Source organism: Gallus gallus, chromosome 17 (assembly GCF_016699485.2).
Source record: "Gallus gallus isolate bGalGal1 chromosome 17, bGalGal1.mat.broiler.GRCg7b, whole genome shotgun sequence".
Classification (NCBI taxonomy): domain Eukaryota; kingdom Metazoa; phylum Chordata; class Aves; order Galliformes; family Phasianidae; genus Gallus; species Gallus gallus.
Genome location: NC_052548.1, coordinates 3,719,100 through 3,743,291, shown reverse-complemented (window position 1 = coordinate 3,743,291; position 24,192 = coordinate 3,719,100). Strand labels below are relative to the sequence as shown.

Below are 24,192 nucleotides of genomic sequence, written 5' to 3'. Positions count from 1 at the left end.
GGGTCGAGCGTTTGGGGCTTTCTGTACTGACTGGCTGGAAATATTCCCCCAAAGAATGAATAAATTATCATGGAATGGAAATTCAGTATCCTGGCCAGGATTAAAGAACATCTTCCCCTCTCTCTGAAGTGCTGCATGATGCTAGTGATTGACCTCAGCTGAACAGATGGAGCTGCTGGAGGAATACTACAGAATAGTAGCAATCCTCCCTTGCCTTTGAGCACTTAAACCCTGATGTGATGCAACGTGTCTTGAGTTTGGCTCAAACAGCTGCCATCAATTCGAGATTTACAGGGAGCCAAAGGAGGGCAGAGAAAGAAAAAAAACAGTGACAATAGGGACACCACTGAACATGCCAGTATGAAAGCTGCTGAACTGAAACAGTCTACTATTCCAGTTCCTTACATTTTCTAGTTTAGGGCGAAGGTCATTACTGAATCCATATGCCAAATCCAGTATTCTTTTCTTAAACTTTTACTAGTACAGACGTTCAACTCTTGATGAAAAGATGGATTGATCCCAATGCCTTCAGCAGAAAGGCTCATTTTATTCTTAAAAGAAAGGAAAAAGAATAAGAACAGGGATGAGAAACACACTCCCTATAACTTGCAGAGCTGTACCATTTCTTTCTGACCTTCTTTTGCCTGTATTCTGTACCTACTTTCCCACTCCTTCACTTACTTTTGGCTTCAGACTACGATTCCTCCGGCTAAGGGAGTGTCACTTTTCCGTTTTGTCCCCAGCACAATGAAACTCATTTCAGCTGGGACTTTGGATGTCATAATAAAAGAATTTATTACTTCTTCTATGACAACTAATAAGGGCAAAACCATTGGAAGAGGGACATGTCAGATAATTGCCAGAACTTCTGAAAACTGAATAATTTGATGTTTTCACAATTTATTTCAATTTAGTAAAAGGTTCCATAGCCATGAGTTATTTCTTAGACATAATTAAGAACACTTTAAACATGAAGAGGCCTCTTTTACCCCAAACAAGGCTGTTTTTGAGCACAATCACCCCCTCACAATGGTTCACACTGAATTTCAAAATTCAGCTGTGACCGCAACCAACATTTACATGGAAAACATACAGAGTGTAGATGCTCATTTACACACAGAATTCTTTACAATAACGTCGCAGAGGACATTTTTAGCTACTCTGTGTCCCTCAAGAAACCAAGAGCGGTGTAAAGAGGCCTCATGGTAAATGAGACTCAATCCAATGACTGCAAAACCACAATTTGGCGAATATGCCTCAAGTTCCTGAGCCAAGAAATGGTGCGAAATAAAACTGATGTTTGTTTTCCCCACAGCAATTAGATTAAAAAAATATGTACAAGTTTCATACAGCAGCAAACAGTTTTCCTCACTTCTGCTTGCCTTGAGTTGCTAGAAAGGGACGGAGCGGCAGCTGAGAGAACAGTGACAGCCCTGCTAACCCCTCAGCTGAGTGACTTCTTTCCCTGCAGAGCTCCTGTTCCTGAAGCCCAAGGGATTAAAACCGAATTTATCTTTTATTAAAAAAAGAAGAGGCACAGGTTCAGCTTTCCAGTAAGAGTCATCGGTAACCTTCCCTCCCCACAAGAAGTGAGTCAGACAGCTCTGGAGGAGAGCACAAACACACCATGATGCCACACTCAGCCAGGGCAGGGAAGGCCCACCGCGCTCCTTCCAGCCCCTTGACGCCTGTCCCTTGTAGGAGAAGCGAATTCCTAGGCACTGAGATAGTGGGTACTCCTGGAGAACTGAACCCTGAAGGCCCAACATGGAAAACCAGTAGTACAGTTCCTCCCTTTATTTTTGAAGTGAAATGTCACTTCTTTGGCTACCAAGACACAGCTGCTTCCAAATACAACTACTCATCACACCTGATCGCATTAAACAAGGCCAGTGTGGGATTTCTTTACTCAGAGGACAGTAAGGCCCTGGCACTACTGCCCAGAGCTGTGGGTGCCCATCCCTGGATGTGCCCAAGGCCGTGGATGGCCCTACCATCCTACTGATTTCTACCTCAGTTTGTTCTTAGGACCCCACTGGAAACTTACAGCCATGCTGTTGAGCCCCATGTGCTGGATGGGATGGGGCAGCATGCGGCCAATGGGCAACATCATCTGCTGAGTTCTGAGGGAAGGCCTGGCTTTGGGCACGGGGCTCTGCACCCTCGCAGTGCCAAGAGGAACAGACGGCTCCCAGGAGCTGTCAGGAGCCGCCGCAGAGTTGGGAACTCACAGTTAGAGGCTGAGGCTGCGAGTCATAAGCAGCTCTCTGTGGGCAGAGTTTGAAAGAAGAGGCCAGAGCAGCCCGTGCAAGCTGCTGTAATTCGTTTTAACATTATCAATAACAGACTCCAGGCCTCCCTCGGCCCCTTCAGTGCCAGCTCTTGCATCTTGCTAACAGCATGCTTCCCGGTAATCAGCCCAGCCATAGAATTACCTAAGAATTTATTTCTCTATGCGGAAAAAAAAAGTTTCCCCCCTTTGCTGAGCAATGGGAAGGAATAAAATCGGGACTTTGTTTTGCTTTACTTTCCAGGAGCAGAGGCTGGGGGAAGGGGAAGGAGGAGGTTGCTCTGATGCTGACCACCTCGGGCGCACTGCAGAGCCGTCCCGGCCGTGCGGCGTGGAGTGGAAAGCGGTGCTCTGCACTTCTGGAAGTTGGCTGTGCCTGTTTTGCTGGGAGACTACAACCAGAGGTGACAGGACTCAGTTATGAAAGGGGAATTTAGGTCAACAATCAAAGCCGCAGTCAGGGGGCCCAAGAACAGGGAGCTAAAGGTTGGGGTTGTTTTTTTCTTTAGCATGCTTTAATCGTTTAGTATCAAAGCACAGAGGAACGCTTGAAAGAGCAAATATTCTACAGGAACCTATAGAAAGCTTTTATCTGTCCAGAGGAAAATAATTAAAACCGACAGATTTGGGTTAAGTATCCCCATGTTCCATGCAATTGGATAAGTCAGCGAAGATCCACTGGAGCAGTTCTTGAGTTCTGCACTGGATATTTCATGGTATGATGTTGAACCCAATATAGTTTCACAAAGGGGAGAAATAATCTCTCCTTTCCTTTGCCATGCTTCTCCCAGCCCCCAGCTTCCTTCCACGATAGTTTAATAATTCAAAGTCCAGAGTACTTAAGGCAACATCTCTATCTATACCATTTCCAATGCAGCTGAGAGGCCTCCTGAGGTCAGCCCCTGAGCCCAGGAGTGTCTCAAGCAAACCACCTGAGACTTGCTCAGGTGGCAATGTGCTAAGTGAGGAAAAGGGGGATGTTTGCTGCTGCTATCAATCCAGCTAATTTCAGACTAGGTATTAACATTTCCAAGCTATGCAATAGGGTTCAGATCCAAGACAGAGGGATGGAATTCCTTCATTTTGACATGAAAGGTAAGATCTTCATTCTCTAGAAATACAGAGCCTAATACAGCCATGCCTGTCTAACGCTGAGAATTTGGTATAAGGCTCTCTGCAGTATCAAAACCTTAATATCGCTGCCATTTAGTATTGAACAACACATATTCTCTGTGCTGTTTTTCAAATTCCCAGACACTCACATGCTCAACGAGATAGCTTGAAGCCTGAAAACAGGGAGGTGAGAAAGGCTACAACAGCAACACATGAATTTGTAGTTGCTGGGTAGCTATGAACATTACATAAATCCTTCCCTTCTGATAAGAAAATCATGTAGGCTGCAGCCGAGCAGCCACTGGCATGGACAATCATGTTAGTGACACTTGGCTGAGCCCATTGTGAGAATATACCCGCTAACAGTATATAAGAGCTTACTGCAAACAGATCTGGTAGGCTGGGGTTAGTGAGAAATTATTAGATTGTGGGGGATTTTGAGGTGTAAGTGAACACACAACACTGCATAAGCATGTGGCACAGAGGAGTGAGCTCCAGGCCTGGCAGCACTGTAACAGGGTCATCCTTGGACCACGCACTGCTTTTGCAAGGGCTCCTCTGTATATAGGATCAGCGTAAACAAGTATTAGCAGGAAGGGTGCCTTCTTATCTAGATCTCCCTAAGCATTTCACAATAAAGCTGCAGAACCAGTGGAGACTGGTACTCGGTTAACAAACTATGGCTGTTTATAATCCAATAACTACATTTGGGCAGGCTTTTAGATGGATGGAAAAAGCACATCCTTCACAAGGGTCAAACTTTAGGCCCTTCAATAAAGCCCAGGAGCATAGGAACATTCCATAGAATGAGGGTAAGAATTTTCTAACACCTGCAGAACAATATATTTTTCCTGCCTCATTCTCAGAAACAACCAAATATTTTGGGCTGAAGCTTGGAAGACCAGCATGTGTCCGTGTTATTAGAGATGATCACAATGAGAGCACACGTGGGAACAGTAATTAAGATGGCACAGGCAGTCTCTGTTGGGGTACCACTGTAAGTGCTGCCGTTAGCACGTTGCTTCAGAGAATCACTGGTGTATGTCATGAACGTGGAGAACTTTTCACCAGGTTTGATCCAGACAAGAATCAGGTTGATGGCTGCCAGCTTTAGACTGTGGCCCACTGGTAATAAAGCAGTTTGGTGTTGATGAAAACACAACTTCAAGTAGAGACAGGGAATGGAGAGCCTGCAACAGTTTATTGGCTTAACTCAAAGCAACCTGAAAACTTCTTGGCTTCAAAGCTTACCTGCACTCACTGATCAGCAGGAATGGGTTACAAATTAACCATCCCATTGTAGCTCAGGCAGTGTGTTCACCTTTAGAGAAATTCAGCTTTTTTCCCCCCACTTCGTAAGCGCATATTGCAAAGCATGTGGGTACAGATCAAGAGACATGCGTGAACATTATCCATCTTTCACAGGTGCACGTACAAATGAACTGGAATCACACAAAACCTACAAAAAGGACATAAATGCAATGGCACACCAGGGAACTGTCCCCAGCAACGTGCTCAGTGCCGCATCCGCTACCTCTGCTTCCAGGTCTCCTCCTCCCCTCTGTGCTATTAGCCAAACACTGATTAGCTATCAAGCTCTATTGACAAATTTACTTTTGAGCATGCTAACACGGAGCGACTTTCCTCCCTTTTGTAAGAGTTAATGCTTGAGAGCAAACAGAGAGTATCTTCTACGGAAGGGACAGAAGTACCACAACTTCCAGGCAATCTAAATGATAACGTGGTATTTCTGGTCTCCTTTCAGAAAACAGCGGAGAGAATTGATCATAAACTGGGTCAAGATAGGTCAGCATACCTCAGAGCAGATCAGATGGCCAGAGCATCCCAGGAGGAAACGCTCTCCTGGAAGGATTATTAGGGGCACATCTGTGCCATCAGATGACCGTGCACAATACCCATCAGCTCCCTGGGAGTTCAATATGGCATTTCCTTTCAAAATGTGCTTTGTGCCTGACAAGCACTGCAAGTCAATCAGCTGCAGCAGTGGCTGAGCCTGGAGCTGTGCTGGGAAGCCTCCCGACGTGCTGCCCTGCAGAGCCCTCGCCACAGCCAGCAAAGCACAGCGGCAAGCAGGGGAGGTCTGCGCATGAGACTGCTTGGAGTGCTGATCAAAATACATAGCAAGAACTGAAAGGGGGACAACAACACAGCTTGTTTTGCTTTTTAGAATTCCCTAGTCACTGACCTTTACAGCAGCTTTAGGGCAGTGCTGGAACCAGCTGAGCTGTTACTACTCCCAGCTGCAGGGAGAAGAGCTTTTACACCATTGCACAATGTGTGTGTGTTTGTAGGGGGCAGGTTAGGGCTGGAGAACAAAGAAGGAAATCTAGTGGCACCTAAATCAAACATTATGATCAATGAGGGAGAGGGAAGAGAACCTGGGGAGCGGGAACAACCTTACAACCTTTCTGGGATCAGACAGATGGCCGATATCCACATTATTACAAAAACAAAACGAAAACAAAAAATTCCATGAATGCAAACTAGGGCACCCTGCAAGGAGACTGTAAAAATCACATCATGATAGCTTAGACTTGTCTTTGTAATTGAGGGGCATTTCCACATGAAACAGTTCTAGTTATTTAATTGGATTTTGAGAACATTCTTGGGCAAACACTTTGTGAGCACAGAACTGAGTGGTTCCAGTGCATTTGCACTGATTTATACCATGCGAGATCTTGGCCTCTGTGAGAATTAAATCTCTTATTACAAAAGTATCTTAGATCTAATCCAGACTCAAATGTCTTACCGCATCTGGCCTTCCCATATGACTGCATCTTTCCTATACTCATAGAAGCAACCGAGGGATCTACCACCCTTACCAGAAGTGCTGCAGATGTGGTACACAGAGCAGCATGCAGTACCAGCAGGCAGAGCAGAGCTCACTGCGCCTCTGTCCTGCTGTCCCTTTTAAAAGGGATCCGGGTCCTCTCTAATCACAACTATTTCAGGCCTCAAATTCCCTGATCCATACTTGCATATAAGTTCCAAACCCATACAAACACCACAGAGATATTTTTGCTTTCTAGGAAACATCCTGCTGAAAGAAAAAAAAAAAAAAGAAAAAAAAATCTGCCTCTCTAACATGATATAACTACTACAGTATGCATACCAGATAGGCTGTAGTCACCACGCACTAACTTTAGTACATGATCTTAGAGCTTCGTTTTCTCTGCTCAGTTTGAATCTGGGGTCACTTGTTTGGGCATCATTTTCCTCCTGGAAATACCTGAGTGTGTATTTCTGGGATACAAATAGTGGTGATCCCTTGATCTGTGAGCCCAACTAAATGGACATCTGATAGGAAAGTCTCACCTAAATACTGGAAACGTCTTAGAGGTGTACAGACGCAAATTCACACCTATTAAACTGAAGGCTGGAGCTCAACATTCAGCCCTTAATTCTTAAAGGACGAGATGGGACAGCGATGGGCAAACCTCCAAAAGGTCATAATTCTAGTTCACTTTCCATGAGCGTTGCCAAAGTCAAATGCTTCTCAAAAGTAATTGACCTTCTCAAGTCTGCAGAACTGAAAGAAAAAAATGTAAAAGAAACAAGCTACCTTGGAAGATTGTTGGCAATTCTTATGTTTAGCTGAGCAGCAGGAAATATCATATGTTCAACCCTTCTTATGTTATTTCAGACCTTCCACTTTCGGTTAAATCTGGAACCAAAGAAATGAAGGCTAACAAAAAAGCGTGTGCATGTGCTACCTTCTCTGTGCACACACACTCACATGTACATGGCACTGAGGGAGCAGGCTGGGGCATTTTGGGCATTGGGCTTCATTCTTTATTTTAAGGGAAGATCTCCAGATGGGTTTGGGTCACACAAAAGTAGTGCTCTGAAACAGAATTTCATTACTTTGGTTAGGTCTTTGTTCTGTATTTGTGTTTTCAACTTGGCCAAAGTCACAGGAATAGGTCATTTCAGCATAGAGCCTACATGTCCTTCTGGAGTGCTGTTCTGCCCTGAGACTGACAGACAGACCACCCAGCAAGGAGACAACAAGCAAAAGTCACCCCAAGCTTATTTTCTGCTTTCTCATTCACTTCTTTGTTTTCAGTGATGTCTGCTGTGTTAGTTTTGCAGCCCTGACATTGTCAGTGCTCCAGTTTGCAGTGGGGAACCTTGATTTTGCTCCCCGAAGGTCACATTCTGGAGGTAAGATCTTGGTCTCAATGAAGCCAACAGTTCAGAGTCTGAATACAATGGCCTGGGTTGAAAAGCACCTCAAAGATCATCTCATTTCAACCTCCCTGCCATGGGCAGGGTTGCCAGCCATCAGACCAGGCTGTCCAGGGCCACGTCCAGCCTTCAGTACCTTCAATGAGAAAAGATTTTAGTCTTTGTTTTGAGCCAGTCTTCAGACTAGCACACTGGTATGTTTTGAGGCAACCTCTCCTGGTTAAAGGTGACAAAACCTAAATAAGATGAAGAACATCATGTTATACTAAGCCTGACATTTCAACCAGAGCAATGCCCAGGAATCCCTACAAAGTGCCCAGAGTCAAGAAAAATCCATAGTTACAATGGAATATGAAAGGATTTGAAGACAGCATCCTACTGTTTGCTTCGATGAGTTAGAATCATAGAACCATATAGTATCCCAAGTTGGAAGGAACCCACAAGGATCAACTCCTGGCTCCACACAGGACTACCTAAAAATCAAACCATATGTCTGAAAGTGTTGTCCAAACACTTCTGGAACTCCAGCAGGATTGGTGCCATGACCACTGCCCTGGGGAGCCTGTTCCGCCCTCTTGGTGAAGAACCTTTTCCTAATATCCAGTCTGAACCCCTCCTGAGATGGTTTCACGCCACTCCTGTTTTCGCAGTAATAACTGAAAACCCCTGAGTGATACAGCATTAGAAGCACTCAGACACAATAGGGGCTGAGGACTGAATTAACTCCTCTTTAAATAAGAATTTGAAAAAACACCTAATTCTCATTGAAAATTACCTGGTGACAGACACTGCACCATTCTACTCAGAAAGGCTTCTCAGTGACTGAGTACCTTCACCAAAACAGTGCATCTTCTCTCTCTTCTGAAGTTTCCTAGCTTCCATGTGCATTCATTGGATTTACTCATGTCCTCTATGATTAGATTTCCAAACTCCAATTATCAGATTAATGTTCCCTAAACACATACTTAAAGATCATGATAACCAACTCACCTCTTAATCTTCTTGAGTCAAATGCTTTAGGACTTGTTACAAATCCTATGATCATTGTCATGATTGTTTTTTTTTCTCTAAATCCTCTCTCATACAACATCCTTCTTAAGCCGTGGATGGACACCAGAACTGTACAAAGTGCTTCCGCAGCAGCTTCTCCATTGTCAACACAAGGATAACACAATCTCCCCAATCCTGTTCAACATTTCCTTGTTTACACAGCTAATGATGACTTGAAACCTTTGGCCACAGCATCACACTGTTAGTTCACATTCAGTTGCTTTATCTGCTCTGACACAGAGTCACTCCAACACGCTTAGCTTTCAGGTGGAAGATCTTTCCCCCATCATCCATCCTTTATGCATGACCTGCCTCCCGTCTTTCTATATGTATGACTTCACATTTGGCTTTATTCTGATGCATACTGTTTGCATGTTCTCAATTTATGAAAACACCCAAATGAGAGTCCTGTTTTGGTCATTGTTTACCACTCCCTGAACTCTGCAACATCTGCAAATTTTATCAGCACTGATTTTATGTTTTCTTGCAGGTTGTTGACAGAAAATATTAACTAGTAAAGAGCCAAGATTGCATTGTGCTGAATAGGAGGGAATGTGGCCAGAGTCACTGTTCAGGCAACAGCTCTGTTTTTCAGTGGGGGGAAAACAAATACCTGTGATATTCACGAATGCAAGCTTACACAAGTCAAGACAAATTGACAAGCTGAGATCGGCAAGAACTGCATCTGTCTTTTTGTCTCTTCAGTATTCTGAACCCCAGTTCCCATTTTAGAGCTGCACAACACTGCAGGGACCTCGTGTGACCCTGGACAATGGGAATTCTTGGCCAAGCACTTCTTTCTCTTTGCACAACGGAGTGGCGTTTGCTATGAACTGCATCACACGCGACCAAACAAAGAGCTACACTGGTGTAATTCCCACTTCCCCACATGCAGTGTCTCTCTGAGGGCGGCTGAGAGCCATTCTCCCACCATCACTGATCCAAGGACTGAGCTGAGGACACCTCAGAGCAGCTTCTGAGGAGGCACTAAAATCCCAGAGCAACCTGTGCACCCCCAACTACTCTGCCACAAAACAAGAAACTTGAATTTGCAGGAGAGGGAGCCTACTTATCTCTCAGCACTGTCACCACTGTCTAACCAAACAACCTTTCTTTCTCCCAAAACATCTAATTTATTGCTGGAGGAAATTGCTGTTCTCTTCCCGAAACCACCAGTAAAAAGGAAACCTTTTGCAACTGCCTTTGTTTTCCTCTCTGCCAGTTACTCTTAGTCTGTCCTTCCCTTCCAGAACATCTTGTTGCAGTGCCCATAACATTCCCATAAAAACGTGTGCCTCATCAAGCTTGCCCTGTCACCAGTGTTTGACAACTGTCAGAGAAACCCCATAAAAGCCAGGCTGCAAGCTCATCGGTGCAAAGGACACCATGTGTGGAACACATTGACAGCTCTCAATAAATCACATTGCTGCTGAACAGCTGGTTGGAGTGCTTGGCTTCGGAAGAATGCTGTCCGCATTACCCATTTAAGTGCGTTCTTCTCAGTGATGCACTGAAGATCCTGAGCATGGGGAGCAGAAATACACCACTTCCAGAAGATACCACAGGTTGTTTTTTTTTTTTTAATTTTATCTGAACAGAATTTTAGATCACATTTCAAGGTTTATGGCCCATTACAGTAATACAGTTGTGCAATAAAGTGTTGACTTCTTGATAGAGATGTTCATCCTGAGGGAGAGGTGATGAGAGACAGGCGATAGTTGGAAGAGCTATCCCCATCTCAGTTCCTTCCTCCTTCTCTCTCAAGAAACACATAGCTCCCCTTTAATTTAGTGTTTTCTTAAATAGCAGAGCACAGAAACTGACAGAGTAGATGTTCACGGTCTGGCCATCACAAGTGTGATAGAAAACACATGGTTGGTGCAAAAATGGCCTTGCTTTTCTGCCCTCTGTGCTTGAGGCAAAGGGAAGAGTTTGGTGCTCACCTTCTACTGCTGGGAGGTGTCTTCCCCTCAGTGCAAGTGCTCCTGGCCCACCTTCATTGAGAAGCCACAGCCCTGCAGACAGCAAGCTGCAGAGGAAACACAGATTCCCTTGCAGGATCATTCCACCTATGTGAGATGCAGCTGCTGCTTCTTTCTGGCTTGGACCATGGAACCTGCAGGTGTTTGGATACGGCCTTTTCCCAGTAAAACTGGGAAACTGGGCATGCTGATGTTTAAAATAAAATAAAATAAACCCCTAGTATTATGGCATATAGCTGGAGACCACCCCAGTTTGAGCACTGCCTCCAGTGAGACACAGAATGTAAACAGTCTGTTTGATTAAAGCATCCCTAACAAGAGGACTTTGGGGAATTCCAGTCTTTCCCAGCTCAAAGAAGAGCACAAGATACGCTGGTACTGCATCCTTCATTAATTCAGAGCTCTCCGAAGGGCAAAAATGAAGCACTCAACTTTCCTCGTGGGACAAATTGTTGGTGGTTATCCTGGAATTCCTGGAGGAAGCTCACCAGTATAAATCAGGTCTATTTTCTCCCTTCTTTTTTTAATCTGTTCACACAGAGATTGTGCAATGCCTGATAAACTTTGCCCATGTTGCAGTGCAAAATCCCCATTTCTGATTGTCTGAGAGGGGGAGGTGGAAAGACCACACTGGAACTGTCTTACAGATAAGGCTATTAATTACATGCCAGAAAATATTTGTGCAATAAGAAGAACTGCTCTTTCAAAAAAAAAAAAAAGCAACAGATAAGACTGTTGGAAGCCATCACAATTTAAGGTACAGAGATTCTGCCAGCACTGGAGGCCTTTTGTAACACATCTAAACTTTCAAGGTTCTTAGAATGAAAAGTGGGACCACATCTTTCACACCTAGATTAGCTGGGAAAACTTCATCCTCACTTCCCAAATGCACTCCTAGGGACAGGAGCACTGCATGGCTACCACACCTCTGTGCAAGTGAGGAACCACAGCTCTACCACTGCAACCTCCTTACTCACAGAGCCTTTCTTCATCCCATTATTTTCCCATGCATCCTGAGGAGCTGGAAAAGCTTTTCAGAGGATTCCAGTGTCTCCCGGACGGAACCAAACAGGTAATTCCCTCACCTCCCATCTGAGACCGCCAAGGTGCACCGTTAGAAGCACAAGCCAGAAGAAGACTCAAGACAACGACCTTCTGTTTGGCTTTCCCCTGTGCTGGGGGGTCTTGGAGCATGTGAAAGCAAGTTCATTCAAGCTTGTCTCCTTGCTTGGAGTTCCCAGCTACTGTGCGGGCATTACTTTAAAGCAAACTGACACCATAATTTGCCTCCATCATTTTTTCTGTTTTCCAAGACAGTGGAAAAAGAAGAGAAGGGCACATAGAGAGGCTGACATCTCATTAATGAAACTCTTCCAAGCAGATGCAGAGTAGGGAACATCCAGTAACCCTGCTGGCTCCAGCCCACATCTTGGTCCTGAGTGCACGGTTGATTTTCATTAACTAACTTGTCTTCCTGTGAACTTCCTCCGAGGGTGTTTGTTTATAAACAGAGGAGGGGATATTATTGCTGGAGATGGAACACTATGGGAAGGGGTGAAGGAACTTAGAGCCACAAAACTGGAGAGCAGAGCTGAGAAGCGTTTGTTGCTAGAAACACAAAGGGCTCACTGTAAAAGCGGTATATGGCCTAGTTTTACAGCCTAAAGGGAATAGGTTAGGTGTACGTAGAAAATGCTCCAAGAAGCAAAAACAACCCCACATTGTACAAACATTTCCCACTGCATCATCATAACCATTACACAAAGCAGCAGTGCTTGGAGGCAGTTCTCCATGACATCCACTTCTCAGCTTGTTTGTTTTCCCCACTGCACGCGCTCTATCGGCCCCACACTCAACAGGATTGCCAGCCTGCAGCAGCCCCCCTGATTTCCTCTCCAAAGAAGTAACTCTGGGTTTGCACTGGTGTGCTCAACAGCAGAATCTGGCTTGTACTACTTACCCTTCCCTCTGCCAAGTACATGTTTCAAAACTGTGTGCGTAATGCATTTAGTTAACATTTGCTTTTTCTCCTGGTACTGCATTTCTCCCTGAACATCTCCATTCATGAGCTACAGCGCAGGAGGCTTCCAATTCTCGTCTTGTTTGTGCTGAAAATAATTCCTACTAAATTATCACTGGTGGAAGGTGCTGTTTTGAGCTCAGAGAGGCCGCTCCGTTTATCCACAAGGCAGAAGCAAAGAAAGACAGTAGTAATGCAGGCTCCAGATTCCAACCTTAGCACCTCAGCCTTTACAAGCACAGACGCTGCTGAATTAAGAGCAAAAATACAATTCAAGGGGCTCACATGAGGCACAGCCTTCCTGCTGGCACTTCCAACAGAAGCACTGGCTGTTAAGACACGATGGTGCGCACTGGCTGCTGACCCTTCCCAAAAACAGGCTGCAGTTACTGGGGCACTAACAGACTCTGTGCAAAGCTCCGTCTGCAACCACGTCTGCTTCAGATGTCACTGTGGGGTAAATTAGCTGGTTTTGCCCTTAATTAATACCCTCGGCTACCCAAGGCCAGGCTTTTTGCATTCCTGAGCCAACATACTGACCAATGTGGAGATGTATCAAAAGTAGGAAAGCATTCAAACTTAAGGAGAAGTACCCTGAACCGAGGGGCTTCTGTGATATTTGCTCTTCTCTCCCATTTTGGGCTGCATACACTGCTGCATTTGAGAAATACAGTAACTCCTGCTCATTCCAACCTCACCAGCATGTCTGGATCAGAGATAAACTCAAGATCATCTCATTTTCTACCACCTCCAAAGAGCTCATGTGACTTGTTGGTAAGTGAAGGGCTTCATTACCACCATCAGCACAGCACAGTGGTCCCCCAGCAAAGAACTATCAACAGCTACAGCAGCCTACAGGAATTAAGGTGCATTGACTCCATCAGCAGAACAACCTAGGCTGAAGAATAACTACTATCATCACTAAAAACGGGGTTAACAAAAAGCCAAGCCTGCGGTAATCAGTTTCTAGCTCTGTCCCAAACACACAGCAACACCTCAGACACATCAGAGCAGTTCCTCAGTTTCCCCGAAGTGCAATGCTCTCTTCCACCTGACAAATGTACCACCACAATTAGCAGAATGTTCTGAAGAAGTTACCAGGACCACAAAACTGCAATCTTATTGCAAGATCAAAGAAAACAACAGCATCAAAACGTATCGGGACACGAGAAAAAGAACCTACAATCAGAATGAAGTAACGCTGGTAACAGCGAAGGCCCATCCTTCCCACTTCTTCCCCTCACTGCCTTAAATAAAACAAACAAAACAAGGGTGATAAGATCTCTTTCCTCAATCCAATGGATGATCTTTGTGAATATGCTTCCAACACTAACAGCAGAGAATAGACAAGGAAGAGAAGGAAGGAGGAGAGAAGCCTGCAGCTGATGCTCCGTGTTGGGAGCAGGCCTGCTCTTCTCCCAGCTCCATGACAATAGAAGACTCTGGGGAATCAGATGAAGGAGGGGAAGATCGGTCAGAGGAGAAAAATCCATATGGGAAAGTGATTTAAAGCAAATAAATAATAAGCTACATAAGGAAAAGGAGGAAAATCACAGCAGAGGGCCTTAAGTATCACTCAAAAGGAAGACTCAAGGAAAGCCTAATGGACTCCAGGAGCTAATCAGCAAAGAACAGGCTGATTTTCTTCTTCCACACAGCAATTCTTCTGTTTTCTTGAGCTGCTGTCATATCTCTCAGATGCTGCCTCACCAGGCCAGTTCCAGATGCGTCTCAGTTTCACTTCACCCTCACTCCCTCTTTGCGAGAACAACTGCTCACTCCTTGTTTGTGCACCACTAGGATAGATATTAAACAGAACCATAACAATAGTTCCCAGAAAATATGCATGAGCATCTGCCTGCCCAAGCACACAAACACAAAGCCTGCTTACCCTGTGGTCCCACATCACCCCAACGCCGCGTGGCTGAAACCACCAACATGGCAGCCAACAACATGAGAGCCACTCTTGGTCTGCAAGGAGGGGACACCAACCTCACATGGGGACAGAAAAGGACAACTACAGAGAGCATCAGGCTTTCCATGACATGGGTTTGATAGGGAGGAAGAAAACAGCAGTTGTGCAGAGCAGGAAAAAGGGAAAGACGGAGGAATCAAGGACATCAGATAGTGGAGAAAGAACTGAGGCTATGATGGTGATAAGAGGGGGTGGAGGGATTGGATGGGAAAGTTACACACATCACCCAGCAGAACAGAAAATCGGACAGCGTGTTTTGAATAAGTGCTCGTTTTAACACCGAGAAAAAGGGAGAAAGGTTGACAGAAACAGAGGCCAAAGTGGGATTTGGAGTATAGCAAAAACAACTAAAATAAACATGTCCCCTTCCCCTGGCCAATTTCTCTGACGTTAGAGCTTTGCAATTTTTCTTCTCTTGTATCCAAAGCAAGAAAGGACAGCAAAATAAAAGATGATAATGTGAGGACCACGAAAGGGTCTGGGATGTAGAGGAGGGATGCAAAAGACTCTGAAATCAGAGCCTAAGTCAGAGTCAGCCAAGGTCAACGGTATTTTTCATGATTTTGGATAGGTTTAGGATCAAATCCATGCTGCGTGCGTAAGTCTAGCAACATGAATACATCTCCATTCGCACTGAGGGATAAGCTGACTTGTATTTATGTTTGTTCACAGTTCTAACTATGATACGCACTGCAGCTTCACTTGGTGCTGCAACCTTACAGACGCCGAGCAGTTCCCAACTAAGCACACTGCTCGGATTGCAATGAAGAATGATAGCAGAAACACTCGGGGAGAAGATGCTCACTTATTCTCTTCTTAATTCCTTTTTATTTGCCTTCTAGAGTTGCGCTCCGCTCATGTTCAGAGTGAGAGCGCTTTGACTTTATGGATGGCTGTGGGGAGAGCAAACTATATAAAAGGCACCACCATCAAATCAAAGCAGTTTACAAGCTCTGCCACTTGTGTCAGGATACATAGGGAAATAAACAAGCTGCTTTTCCTTGATCATTGGAGTTTAAATGCTCTATTGATCTGGGGAAAAAATCAAAGGTGCTTTGGAAATGGTGTGTGTATGTGCATGCGTGCTCACACCAGAGAAAATAAAGAGGTTAGGGACAAGCAGAAATGAGCAGATCAACCAAGGATTTCTCCTCCACAGGAAGCTGAAATAAAACTAAGATTCCCGGTCAGATGCCAGCTACCATAAGGTAGGGAAACGCTCAAAAGGTAACGTAAGATCAGAAGAAAGGTTCACCTTAATTATCAGAAGTCTCATTTTGGGGCAAAAACGAAGAAAAGGACAACGTACTCAACTGCCTTGTGTCTACAACATGGTAACCAAATGTCCAGAGCCAGGGAATGGAACAGTCTAGGGCCCTTTCTGTATTTGAAATAGAAGGATTAATATATAATGAAAGATTAATACATAATGTATAATGGTTAAATGAAGGGAGAGATGACATTAGACTGGCTGATACAGCTTAGAGAAAAACGCAGAGCGTTTTGATCAAACAGGACTTTTCTGATTCACATTCAGAATAAGGGGGGGAGAAGCAAAACCGTAATAAAGCGAATGTGTTCACTCTTCCTATGATGGGTTATAGGAACTGCTGTACAGATGATGATCAGAGAAGGGTGGGAAATGGCTGATAAAATATTTTTCTCAGGAAAATGGGAAATTAATCAAAACAGACCATCTGTGGGAAAGGATCAGCTCTGGCAGATTAAAATTTCAATAGAAGTTTCATAACTGTTAAAGCACCTGATTCGTTTGTAACTTTCCAAAAATAAGAAGGCCAGTATCTCACACCAGAAGATGTTTTTCTTCCTCATAGTTGACATAGTTAACACTTTTCTAAATCAATGCTTTGGATTTGTAGGTACTTCAGATGTTGTCAGTCTGTCCGTCTCTCTTCCTGCCTTACATTATAGCGATGTCTCCAGGTTTTTGCTGAAGATCTTTGGTTTACAGTACAGTGCTGGGAATTTTCTGTGCCCTGTGCTGTATCAGAACCAACAAAGTGGAGATTCTGTGAATGTTTGAACTAATTATCCACTGTTATATCCCTGACGTGGCAGGGGACTAAATTTGGCAACCCAGGAGGTCCTTTCTCTGCTTGTGCTCCCGTAATTTCTTTCAGAGAAAAGAAAAGAGGAGCTGAAAAACAACAGCTAAAATTGGAAGCAAAATTATTATATGGGAACATCTCAGCTGACCCCTCACGGAAGGCTTTATTTTATTTTTTTTTTCCAATACATCTTTTTGAAAATAGACACTGCATTTTGGATTCGCATCCTTGTTCAGGCCAACCTGAGCCCCAGAAATCCAAGGTAAACGCACCCAGTTAACCCAGTTAACCCCCTGGTCTGACAGCACTGAGCTCTGAGAGCACCCTGGTCCAGGGGCCCTCCTGCCTTTAGGTTGCCCAGGCACACATCCCTCTTGCAACAGAGCTGAAAGGCTTTGGGGTGAGACAGAATAGGGCTCTTTACATCTGCTCTGGCGCTCAGCAAGACCTTGAGGACATAGGATTTAAGCACGTCCCAGAAGTAAATCAGGCCCAAGTGAAGCTCAGCGTGGCCATCTCAGCCTGGGACACAGCTCGGTGCCTACAGGAGGCAGCCACACGTCACTGAGGAATCTAACCTGACCATCACATATCAAAAGGCAAACTTCCCTCTTTATTACCATTTCACTGATTAGAGCAGCCCGCAAGGAAGCACTTTAAGGAAATAAAACATGTTCTTCAGACTATATGGTTCTGACTCTGGTGTGTAGCTGGTTGAAAGAATAAGACTGGTTGAAATTGGAATTCTTAAGGAAAGGAAAATCTCTTTTTAGTTCCCATTTCTGACTCCTGCCCCAGCTTCTGCAGGTGGGACGAAATGAGCTGCTCACAGATACTCAGTAAATGACAAACCACGCCATATCTTTTCAGTGGCCCTATCAGTCACTCCTTACCCAGGGCTGTAGCCGTGAAGTGAGGAATCATTGGAACTCAGAGCTGCATGTCAACCTGTGTCCCTTGGGAACGGCGTGTTGGGGGCTGTCGCTATGCTGGAGCATCCATGAAGCCCTGAGCCCCCGCCACCCCATCCCCTGGGACCTGGCACACAGCAGCGCTAATTAACGACAAGTTTTGTGACTGACTCATTCTGTAGTCCTTCACTTCAGTACTTCATTACGGATCAAAACAAGCAAATCCGTGGAATAAAAAGGCAACATGCTGTGAAGATGAGAAAAAAAATGATGCATTAACAACTACCATCTATCCATCTACCCACGATTTCAGTGAAATTCAGTGTAAACTCACTGTTGAAGAGCTCCCTGAGCGCCTGCTATGAGCACTGGCTTCAGGGACAAGGCTCAGCTCACTGCTCCCACCTGATGTGTATTCAGTATCAGACTCCAAAACTCCAGAAGTGGACCAAATGAAACCAAACCCCAAACAGATATTCTTAAACCCTGCGGAGGGAGCAGACCTACACAGCGTCAATTACACGTCTTTATAACTGCCCAATGATTGGTCCCCGACATAGATGTTTCTCAGTCTCTCACATGCAAGAGCTGTGGCTTTAAGTGAGCTCCACCGTGCTGACTTTGGCGTTTCTTCCCCTTTGGATGCTGCTGCAGTTTTATGTTCACCAAGGACCGAAGTTGGGAAAACACAGGCACTCCCTTACATAGGAAGCTTTATGAAGTTGGGATCGTGCTCTCTGTTGGCAGGCAGAGGAAGAGACGGAGAGACAGAGGAGAATGAAACCAGGAAGGGGAAAAAAAAAAAAACACAACACAAAAACAAAACACAGATAACTTTCACTCTTCAGAGCAGGAACGCCCTTCTACTCCAGCTCCCGCGGCCGATCATTCATCCCACTCCTCTCAGCTCCCAGACAGCAAAGAGTCAACATCTCCTTCCTACGAAAACATGAGCTCCTGCTCCTGAGCCACACACCAGAAAACACCCTGACAGGGACTCAGGAGGATCCTATTTCTCAGGATGGGGTTGCATTTCCACAGTAGAACTGAAATATCTTTGATTACAACAGAAGCAAGGTCAATGGTGCTTCGAAGCCTTCTACTTCGCATGGCGTGCACGTTATCTAACTTGATTACGGCCCGGACCTTAACTCTTTCATTGACAACCGGAGATGCATTCAAAGACTACGGGAGCAAGCACACAAACTTGAGTGGTTAATGCCATGTGCCCACGCGTGCATCTGTAAGAGGGATGCACTGTGCCAATAGGTGCGCACTTCCAACGAGTGTCCGTCCAAGAACAGCGTGGCCCAGGGAGAGACCCAAGCACGCACGAGCCAGAGCCGCACCGCGGGAGCCACGCGAATGAGGCACAGCCCAGCTCCCAAAACACTGCTGAGGTTTTGCGTAACACGGATCAATGGGTCAGACTTCCAGTTTCCCAACTGCTTTCCCTGACAAACGCCAGAACAGATATGAGCGGAGTCAAACAGGGCAGCAATAACATCACTGCCAACCAGCGTGAAAATTGGCAGAGCCTGGCACCGAGGACTGCCTATCATCAGACACAGGGCACGGCCCGGCGCAATGACGAACCCACTTAACAGCGCCGTAAAATTAGCCATTTATGAAAACAAATTGAATACTGCAGCAGAGGGTGACGTAAGGAGAGTTGGCTCCAGACAGAAACAGAAACTCCTGTAGCAGGATTAGCAGAGGAGCTCCTTTATATCAGGGCTCAGGCATGGGAGCTGATAACAACTCGAGTCCTACATGACATTTTTAACAGACAGGCTTCCCCTATAGGCTCAAGTGTGGGTGTGTGGCTCCTATAGGACTTGCAGTGACTACTCCTGTGCCGGCACGGAGGGATCACAGAAGAGCTGTCAGCACAGGCAGAGGATAGGGGCAGAAAGCAGATGAAGATACAGGCAGGACTCTGTAAATGAGGTGCTCTCCAGCCAGCCCTGCCCTCCCCTTCAGATCCATGCAAACACAATTTCCCACTTTGCAGCTGCAACAGAAGTTGGGGAGAAAGTCACTGTCTGCAAACTAGAGCCATTCCCTGCCCACCCAACACCCAGAAGGGCTCTGGCTTTCAGCGAGGTCCTACAGATGCAACATCAGCAAGCAGAACAGGGCTCCGGAGTCTGTCACATCCCAAAACAGTGAAAATGAGAAAGCCAAACGTTTTGGCAGCCAGAACCCTTGATTTCCTCACAGAGGGAAGCGTAATCTCTCCCTAAGCTTGCTGCAGGTCTGGGAGGCTGTGGTGTGCGGAGGATACTCTGAGTGAGTTCCTCTTGGACCTCTTCCAGGTGTTTACACACAGAGCCAAACCTGGCTCCCCTTCAAGAGTGCGTGATGGGGGGGGAGGGGGAGTTTAAAAATAAAATAAAAATCACAAAGTCCTCCCGAGCAGAGCTGCGAGCTCCACAGCGCTAAACTGGGGCACTTCTTTTCATTTTTCACCGCGGAATGTTATTTCCATGCATAAAATGGGTCAAGTGTTTCATACAGGCAACAACCCAACCTCCCCCAGCCAATCAAAGTATTTTACTACAAACCATCTCGGTGTGTGTTTGTCCAGGTCCCCTATTGTATGAATTGCAGACGCTCGCACCAAAGGCAGACGTGGGGTGTTGGATGCCGGATTAAATACAAACAAAAAACACAGACCGTATTCTGCCACTGAAGAGATCTGTGTAAACCCAAATTCTGCCTCCGCTAAGCTGAAAGGGAAGCGCTTTGAGCCCGCGGGTTTAAGTTAAGGTTGGGAAACAGAAGAGTGGAGCACGAGAAAGCCCTCTCCTATGAAATTACTCCTCCGACTGTCCTGCTGGAAGCCAAGGGGACCATCCCATGCCCGGCACCTCCTGCCCACCCCAGCAGCCACACACGCTGCGTCCCCCTCCCCACCGCGAGCAGAGCAGCTGGAACTGGGGAAAGTTAAGGAAACGCGCTGCTGAGTTCATCGCCGGTTTTGTTTTCCTTCGGACAAAGCAACTTCACCAACAGGCGACAGCGGTGCGGGTCAGGGACGGGGCAGCGGGGACGGAGCAGATGGCAGCGGATGGCGGCAGGGACGGGCGAGCGGGGCGGGCGGCGGTGCCACCAGCGCAAGCATCCGCCTGCTCTAGGAAGTGCCTGCAGTTAAAGGGAAAGGGGAAATCCTCCCTGTCTCTTTAAGGCATCCTAGGACATGGAAACTTTGTGCTTTCAGGGAATCTCCTTGCCAAAAGAGCTGTAAAACATGTCTTTCACCCCCCCACCCCCCACCCCCCGCCCGGCCCGTTTCTCTTTCTGACTTGCTTCCTTTTTTTAAGGGCATTTCCATTTTCTATGACTTCCTTCGGAGCAAAGATGGATGTGGCGACATTTATAAGGGTTTGTAACCCTCCAAAAAGTATCCGATTTCACGACAACTTTGCTGCACTTTATCACTAAAGCGGGGAGAGGGAGGGAGGTGGCGGGAGGGGGGGGAGCGGGAGCGAGCGCGGGGGGAAAGGACCCCAATCCGCGATGGGCTCGTAAAATGTAAGCAAGAAAAGTGCAATATTCCTCATTATTGTTCAGCTCAGACAGCTCAGCCTGGTAGCTGCTTTCGGTACTAAATGGTTTTATAGGGCTATTTGACCTTACAATCATTTGTGTTACACTTGCCGTTTCTAAGGGGAGACAAAAATACTTGACATCCTCTAGCTGCAGCGCGAGTCCCAGCCCCAGCTGAGTGCCGAGGGGTTGGGAACTTTATAAACTCATTTGATTCATTTGAGGTTTCACAATAGCCAAAAGTTCCTTTATAGCTTTTTGGAAACCACATGCTAACATAGCATCTAAAAAGGTAACAGTGAAAGTACGCTCAAGAGCTCATAAAACTAAGGAAATCGTACAGGGACCTTACACATGCATTTCTCTGCAGCCACACACCAGACATACATTTCTTTCCATACATACATGCAAGCTACTTTTAAATGCTCTACTTACAGTTTTTTGACCTGCAAATGAGTTAAAAACCCACCGTTAGAGCTCTCCCTCCTGTCTGCATCTCAATCCATACACAGAGAAATACAGAAACTAGCCCGGATACTGCCATTTCCCTATGTAAAAGTTTACATAACTTTTCCTGCCAGCATATACTTTCAGAGAGTTTGCTGAGCTCCAGTATTCCACAGAATATATGTATAATAAACACACCCGTGCATGTTTACACATGCACTCACATACGTCTGTATGTTGCAAGGCACACACGCACATTTAAATGTACACACACGTATCCTATACACACGCACGCCTACAGCTGGCTGTTCTGCCGGCTCCCGAAACGTAAAAGGGATGCTGCAGCCACGGGCACGGCGAGCGACCTACCTGCAATGACAGCCGGAGATCTCTGTCCTCCTTCAGCTTTCAGCCACACTTGCAAAGTGAAGGCATCTCGGGGCAGCTCAATATCTGCCTTCAGCCGCAGCTGATCACCTTGTCCACTGAAATAGAGCGCCCTGCTCGGGGTAAGGGACTCCTCGCCGTCCTCTACCTCCCGCTGTTGCCTCCTGCGGGGGACATGCCCAGGCTCCAGCCCAGCAGTGGAGCGCCTTCCTCGGGCTAACCTGGTGGCACAGGTGCCCGGGGCAGTGTAGAGGAGCTGGCGGCTGTGCCTGGTGTCCCTTCTCGCCCTGCGGGAGCGCTCGTCCATCCCACATTCGGGTCCACTGGCTAGGGCTGTACAGAGAAGCGCAAGAGGCAGCAGCAAACTCCAGAGCTGCATTTCCAATCTTCCCCCCCCTTCTCCCCTGCAAATCCTCCCGATCTGCCAGCTTTGGGCTCCTCCTTGCCTTGACTTTCTTCTCTTGTTCACCCTTCTTGGTATTTGCTCTTTTTATAACCCTTCTCAGTTGCTTTTTCTTTTCTTTTTTTCTTTTTCTTTCTTTCTTTTTCCTGCTTATAGATTTTTTTTTTCCCCTTAAAACAAATAAAAATAAAATGAATCAAAACTCCTTCTTGGTTGAAATGTATTTCTCTGTTCTTCCTCCTCTATCTCTCTTCTTCTCCTCTATTCCTCCACAGCTGGAATTCCTCTCTCTTCTTTTCTCTGCTGGATTTTCTTCCCTTTATTTTTTTCTTCTTAAAAAAACCACACACACACACTCACACACACACAAAACAAAACAAAACAAAAAAAAAACAAAACAACCCCCCAAGCTTTCTCCAAGACTCAGACCCACTGATTTCCCTCCCCCCAAAAGATGCTCTAATCTATTTATTTTTTTGGCCTCCTTTATAACATAAGCCACAACCCCCTCCTTCCCCCCAACCTCCCCCCCTCCCTTCTTCTCCACAAAATGAAAGAAAAGAGAAAAAGCCCCTCAGAAGATGAGTAAACAAGAATATGCTAATCTACTCTAGGGTGCTCCACCTTCCCAATTGAATGATTCCCATTAAAACTGCAGGGATCATGACTAATCAATCAGCTTGAAGAAGCAGATAGCTCCAGAGGTTCAAACAATTTTGCTGTTTTCTTTCTTTCCCCCTTCTCTTCTCCTCTTCCTCTTTCCCCCCTATCACTTTCTCCTCTCCTATTTATTATTTTTTTTTTCAAGGAGACAATCAAGATGAATGGATCAATGAGACAAAAATGCTGCACCCCCCTTTTTGCAGTCTCCCCAGCTTTCTTTCTCAGTCCAGTCCAAAACACACATTCCTATTTTTTTTTTTTCTTGGCAAAAGAGAAAGCTATTTCTCCTCTCAGACTCCCCGTTGCACTTTGCTGGTAAACCTTATGCTCCTCTGCAGCACATAAAGAGTCTTGAAACTTGAGTCTCAGATATTTTTTTAATTGCTTTCTTTCTTTCTCTCTTTTTCACTCTCTCTCTCTCATTTTTCTAATTCTTTCTTTTCCTCTTATTATTTTCTTAGTTATGCAATCAGCCAGGCTCCCCCTTTTGTGGTCCCCCTCAGAGCGGTTGTGTGCAGCTAATCCAAATGTTGCATCAAAAGGTCCCCATCGAATCATGAGCAGCTAAAAGGAGAGAAGCTTGTTGGAGAGCAATTGCAGAAGCTGCAGCAACAGAGCAGGATTTGGCTTTTGAATGCTCCCAAAGACTCCTGTTGTTGTTGTTTGGTTGGTTATTTTTTTAAGTAATTAAAAAAAAAATAAAATATAATATAATTTTGTTGGTGGACTGAGTCAAAAAATCCTCTCTCAATATTGCTAGCTTTTCAGTCTGAGGAATTCAGCTCCCCTGGCTTCCCTGGCTTAGTTGTAGCCACAGGTAAGCTTCTGGCTGCTTGCTGGTTTGAAGATCTCTTTCTGAGCTGGGACGTTTCTTTTTTTTTCTCCTTTCCTTTTTTTTTTTTTTTTAAATAATATTTTTTTCACTCTTGAAAGATCTCAAAAGCTCCCCCTGATGGCAACAAAAAGTATTTTTTTCTAAGTACTTAATAAGTGGAAATAGCAGTAGCACGCTGAACCTACTGGCCACAACTCCGTTCAGATGAAGCCCAGTAGAGTGGAGCTGAGTTACAGCAAATTCAGCCTCAAACCCTGATCATCCTCTTCTTCCACGTCAAACTTCA

At 45.6% G+C, this 24,192-nt stretch overlaps 1 protein-coding gene across 2 annotated transcripts in view; it reads right to left on the bottom strand.

Moving 5' to 3' along the window:
• Nucleotides 1–23,933, bottom strand: part of PAPPA (pappalysin 1) — a 176,024-nt gene extending 152,091 nt beyond the window's left edge. For both annotated transcript variants that reach the window (XR_001464480.4, XM_415522.8), the window contains exon 1: nucleotides 21,988–23,933. Coding sequence is in view for 1 of the 2 variants with exons in the window: in XM_415522.8 (XP_415522.5) it covers nucleotides 21,988–22,384 (397 nt within the window). In the remaining variant the exon portion in view is untranslated. The remainder of the gene's footprint in view (nucleotides 1–21,987) is intronic.
• Nucleotides 23,934–24,192: the final 259 nt, after the last annotated feature.